Source organism: Bombina bombina, chromosome 3 (genome assembly GCF_027579735.1).
Source record: "Bombina bombina isolate aBomBom1 chromosome 3, aBomBom1.pri, whole genome shotgun sequence".
In the NCBI taxonomy this organism is placed as follows: domain Eukaryota; kingdom Metazoa; phylum Chordata; class Amphibia; order Anura; family Bombinatoridae; genus Bombina; species Bombina bombina.
Genome location: NC_069501.1, coordinates 863,035,459 through 863,041,458, shown reverse-complemented (window position 1 = coordinate 863,041,458; position 6,000 = coordinate 863,035,459). Strand labels below are relative to the sequence as shown.

Genomic DNA, 6,000 nt, shown 5'->3' with positions numbered 1-6,000 from the left:
TGTGGTTTTATGTGCCTTTAATATTTAGATAACGCATTGTTTTCTACTTACAAAACATAAATAAAAGACTCACAACTGGCATCATTTATATAAAAATAGCTTAAATTAAACATTTTGTTCGATGATGTTCCAGTCCTTTAAGAAATTCATGTGAAAACTGTATTCACAAGCCAAAGAAAATGTAAGCATCAGATGCCGCCTCTGATCTTCCTTGTAGAAAAAGTCTGTAAGTTCCCTTGTAACCTCCATATATGGTGCTGCTAAAGTTCATCGTGCTTTGCATCTGTAAATACAAAACATTATAAATATGTGTTTTTCCCCTGGTATTGATAAATGAACATAGTCTTACCATTGTTAATGTTAGAAAACAAAATTTATGCTTACCTGATAAATTTCTTTCTTTCCGGATACGGTGAGTCCACGGAATCCTCAATTCGTGTTGGGAATATCACTTCTGGCCAGCAGGAGGAGGCAAAGAGCACCACAGCAAAACTGTTAAGTATCACTTCCCTTTCCCACAACCCCCAGTCATTCGACCAAAGGAAAATGGAGAAAAGGAAATAACACAAGGTGAAGAGGTGCCTGAGGTTAAAAGAAAGGGCAGGTCGTGGTCTCACCGTATCCGGAAATAAATAAATTTATCAGGTAAGCATACATTTTGTTTTCTTTCCTAAGATACGGTGAGTCCACGGAATAATCAATTACTTATGGGAACCAATACCCAAGCTAGAGGACACAGATGATTAGGGAGGGACAAGACAGGCAGACCTAAACAGAAGGCACCACTGCTTGAAGAACCTTTCTTCCAAAAGAAGCCTCAGCTGATGCAAAAGTATTGAATTTATAAAATTTGGAAAAAGTATACAGCGAAGACCAAGTCACCGCAAATCTGTTCCACAGAAGCTTCAATTTTTTTAAAGCCCAGGAAGAACAGCCTTCGTGGAATGAGCTGTTATTCTCTCAGGAGGCTGCTGACCTGCAGACTCGTAAGCAAAACAAATTATACTCCTCAGCCAAAGTTAAAGAGAAGTAGCCGTAGCTTTCAGACCTTTGCATTTCCCAGAGAAACAAAGAAACAAGGCCGAAGACTGGCGAAAATCCTAAGTTGCCTGTAAGTACGCACGCACAACATCCAGGTTGGGCAACAAGCGTTCCTTAGAACAAGGATTAGGACATAGAGAAGGAACAACAATTTCCTGATTAATATTCCTGTCCGAAACAACTTTAGGAAGGAAATTAGTACGAAGAACCGCCTTATCAGCATGAAAAACCAAGATAAGGGGAATCACACTGCAGTGCTGAGCGTTCCGAGACTCTGAGAGCAGAAGAGATAGCAACAAGAAACAAAACCTTCCAAGATAACAACTTAGTTACTATGGAATGCATAGGCTCAAACGGAGCATCCTGCAACACTCTAAGAACAAGGTTAAGACTCCACAGAGGAGTAACAGGTTTAAATACAGGCCTGCTTCTGACCAGGGCCGGAGAAAAAGATTGCACGTACAGGAAACCCGCCAGGCGCTTATGCAGCAAAACAGACAAGGCAGAGATCTGACCCTTCAGAGAATTCGCCGACAAGCCTTTCTCCAGCCCTTCTTGGAGAAATGCCAAAATTCTAGGAATCCTGACCCTACTCCAAGAATAGCCCTTCGACTCACACCAATATAGATATTTGCGCCATATCTTATGGTAAAATCTTCCCAGTAACAGGCTTGCAAGCCTGAATCATGGTCTCAATGACCGATTCTGAAAACCCGTGCTTAGAAAGAACTAAGCGTTCAATCTCCAAGTAGTCAGCTTCAGAGAAACGAGATTTGGATGAAGGAAGAGACCCTGAAGTAGAAGGTCCTTCCTCAGAGGTAGTCTCCAAGGTGGAAGAGAAGACATCTCCACCAGGTCTGCATACCAGATCCTGCGAGGCCACGCAGGTGCTATAAAAATTCACCGACTCTCTCTCCTGCTTGATACGAGAGATGACACATTTTAAGATTGCCTCTCTTTATCTGGTCTACAGATAATCTTAAAAGGTGGAACCTGCCTCTGGGAGAAAAGGTCTTGAACTCTAGCTTGTACCCCTGGGATACTATGTCCACAGCCCAAGGATCTGGAACATCCCGTATGCAAGCCAGAGAAAACTGAGATAGTCTGCCCCCGCTTGATCCGATCCCAGATCATGGGCAAACCCTTCATTCCGATCTGGAATCCGCTGAAGGTTTCTTTGATTGCTTCCCCTTGTTCCAAGATTGATTGGGTTTCCAGGAAGGCTTGGGCTGTTCCTGCTTGGCTGAGGAAGGGGAAAGCTTACCTCTGAAGTTATAAAAGGAACGAAAATTACTCTGACGTCCTTTCGGTCTATTTTTCTTATCTTGAGGCAGAAACGACCCTTTATCACCGTGATATTGGAAATGATTTCTGCCAGACCAGGACCAAACAAGGTTTTACCTTTGTAAGGGATTGCCAAAAGCTTAAGAGGCGTCGTGATAAAAGAATCGGCTAACTTAAGAGTCCTGGATCTCCTCGAAGGGACTCAGACAAAGCATCGAACCAATAGGCTGCCGCACTTGTCACAGTGACAATACACACTGTCGGTTGCCATTGTAAACCCTGATGAACATACCTCTTTTTCAAATAGGGTCTTTAAATGAGCAGCTATCCTCAATAGGAATAGTAGTTCTCTTAGCCAAAGTAGAAATTGCCCCTTCCACTTTGGGCACTGTCTGCCACGACTCCTTAATAGAGTCAGCAACCCGGAAACATCTTTTTAAACACCGGCGACGGGGAAAATGGAATCCCAGGTCTCTCCCATTCCCGTGCGATAATGTCTGTAGCACCGTCAGGTATGGGAAACACCTCCACCGCGTAAGGAACATCGAAGTACTTATTACGTTTACTTGATTTCTTAGGGGTTGACAACGATAGGCGTATCAGAGTCGTCCAGAGTAGCCAAAACCTCCTTTAACAACACACAGAGGTGTTCAAGCTTAAACCTGAAGGATACAACTACAGCATCAGATGATGGATTTATACTGTCCGAATCTGAGATTTCACTCTCAGATGCCACAGACGGAACTTCCTCATCCAACTTATGAGAAAGAGCAACTTGGTTAGTCGGAACTGGATCAGAAACCTTAAAATCTGAATCTCTAATTTTCCTCTTGCGTCTTCCCTGTAACATGGGAATAGCAGCTAATGCCTCAGATACCGCAGAAGATACCTGGGCAGCAATTTCTGCTTGCAAAAACACTCCTCCAGGAGATTGAGAGGCCGTTGCGGCTTGTGAGGAGAAAGCTGTGGCATAGCCTGAACAGCATCATCCTGAGAGAATGGTGGCTCAGAAGAATTTTTTTTTTCTTTGTACAACAATGTGTTGTCAATACATGAGGAACAAAAAGACAAGGGTGGCTCTACTTGGTTATATAGGCAAAGTTTGCATTCTGCAGAAGGAATAGACTTTTTAAAAAATACTGTCTCTTTAAAAATGAATTAAAGCAACTAGTGTCCCCACCGGGGTATTCAAATAAGTACATTTGCCAAAATTAATTATATCTCTTCACAGGATAAAAATGACTGAAGTAAAACGAGAGGTTAATTGCCAGAAACACCTCTACACCTCAGCCGTAGCGCTGAGGTGCCTACCTGCCCCCTCTGCAACTCTCGATAAGGACAGGAATGAGAAGAGCTCGGGATCAGATCCTGACTCCTACGGAGTTTTCGAACACTGACGGTTTCCAGGAAGTCATGTGGTCAGCACTGCGCTGCGCCACAAAGTGAAAGCATGCATATCTTTACTGAATTGCCGCCTCAGACAGGATCTGCCTCCACTCTGTCGGAGGTGGTCCCAGGAGCCACAACTGAATCATCAGTTACATTCCGCTAAAAAAATTGTGTAGCCAGGAACTTGCTATCAGTTCCGTAATAAAAAAGGGGTCTAAGCACCAAAACACCTCTAAATACAATTTTAACCCTGTCCTGCTCCCTTGATTAAAACTGAGCCACCAATCCTTAACACAATTCAGTGCCTGCTACTGCCAAAACTAGTCTTGTATGACAGGACAAAGTCCCAACTTAGTGCAGTATATCTGCTTCTGTGCCCAGTGTCTTTGTTAGGAAAATACATTAAAAAAATTGCACTTACCTGCACTTCAAGCTGTCTGGCAGGAGGACAGCTCACCCGGCGTAAGAGGAAGCCACTCCTCACAGGGGCCTGTGGAAGAAGAAAAGACAGAGTAAGCCTACTCTGGTTTTCTATACATGGGCAGCAAAATGCTAGGAAACACAGTGAGGTCCACCCCACAAGTTCCTAACTGCTTAAAAGCCACCACTGCCCTACTGAAGAGACTAACATGGAGCACAGCTACACCCAGTCTTGACACAAAAGATCAGAGCAAACCTACTCTGGCTTTCAAAATAATACAATCTTGATTGAAGAGAAATAATCAGACACCAACAAACTTCACCTCCTCCTTGCACCGCAGGCAAAGAGAATGACTGGGGGTTGTGGGAAGGGAAGTTATACCTAACAGCTTTGCTGTGGTGCTCTTTGCCTCCTCCTGCTGGCCAGGAGTGATATTCCCAACAGTAATTGATGATTCCGTGGACTCACCGTATCTTAGGAAAGAAAAAGCCTTTTGCTACTTGTGTTGCACATCGCCTAACAGCACACAAATAGGTAATGTAAAGAATCATACAAGTGAAATAGTATTTTGTGGGCTGTACAAGTCCTAAAAAGATATTTTATTTAATTATTTTATGTATACAAAATGGCTGCTGACTGGTGTGTGTGCGTAGTGCTTGCCTGTAAAGCTATTTACCAATCAGCTGCTCTGTATGTTCTGACATCAGCACTGGGTGTGTGAGATCTTGCAGTGGATAAAAACACAAATTTTTATACATATTTTCTAAAATAGTATTTCACCTTTTAAACAAGCAGGACATAGGTCACAGGGGGATTATTTACAAAATATCAGTATTTAATTTCTATAAGTCACAGCCTCATCCCTTTGGTACAAGTTAATTAGAAATGAGCAACCTACTTGTGTGATGATGTTACCATTTACATCTGCACTTAGTACTGGTAAAATAAAACTATGCATTCTGCAGAACACTTTCTAATTGGCTGTATTAGAGGAGACAACTATGCAGAATACAGAATGTATTGTAAAATATTATCATATAGCTGACTGATGAGGATTCCCTCTCAGTGCCTCTTATTGGCTACATTGCCTAATAGGAAATACAGCAATAATTGGGATTAAATTATGGTTTTTTTCACTAGCATGTTTAGCAAATATTTTGTTCAAAATAGCATTAGCTTTGGATGCAACTGTAAGAAAAATTAAAAAAATATGAAGAGAAAAAGAGCATCCAAAAATTGATGTAGCTAAAAAGTTATTATTTAATACTTAAAACTTGTATTATCTAGTTAAATCATTTGCAAATAATTAGCAAATCTACTGCACAGACACTACCAATACATTTTAAAAACTAAAGCCTTGGTCATGTTCAAGTGCATTTGTGTATGTGGTGAGTGTGTAGTTCAGTGTGTGTAGTGTGTGTAGTGAGACTCAAAAAGTGCTGCCCCCCAAAAAATCTGCCACCCTAGGCAAGTGCCTTGTTTGCCTAGGCCAAAATATGCTCTTGCTGTCAATTGATGTGCCCATTGCAACTCAAAAAACTAATATAAGCTGCTTATCATTGACATGAGCTTTCTGATCTTACCATGCTAACTAAAATTAAGGTTTCTAAAATGTTGTTGATTTAAGCAGATATAATTTATGATTGCCTGATAAATTCATTTATTTCATGCTGGTGAGAATCCATGATCCATTACCCCCGGGAATTACACTTCTCTGCCACTAGGAGGAGTCAAAGATTCCCAAACCCCAAGAGCTCTATAAAACCCCTGCCACCTCACTGGTAAACTAGTCTGATGTATTTTGTGAGTTTGAGCACAGGATGTAGTGAGCATAGGAGCTCCCTAAATGCGTAAAAAATCCTTTA

General features: G+C 41.8%; 1 protein-coding gene across 1 annotated transcript in view; it reads right to left on the bottom strand.

Moving 5' to 3' along the window:
• The window catches only part of UGGT2 (UDP-glucose glycoprotein glucosyltransferase 2), a 991,813-nt gene continuing 985,813 nt past the window's right edge, over nucleotides 1-6,000 (bottom strand). The window contains exon 39 of the mRNA XM_053707835.1: nucleotides 1-283. Within this exon, the coding sequence (XP_053563810.1) occupies nucleotides 261-283 (23 nt within the window). The 3' untranslated portion in view covers nucleotides 1-260. The remainder of the gene's footprint in view (nucleotides 284-6,000) is intronic.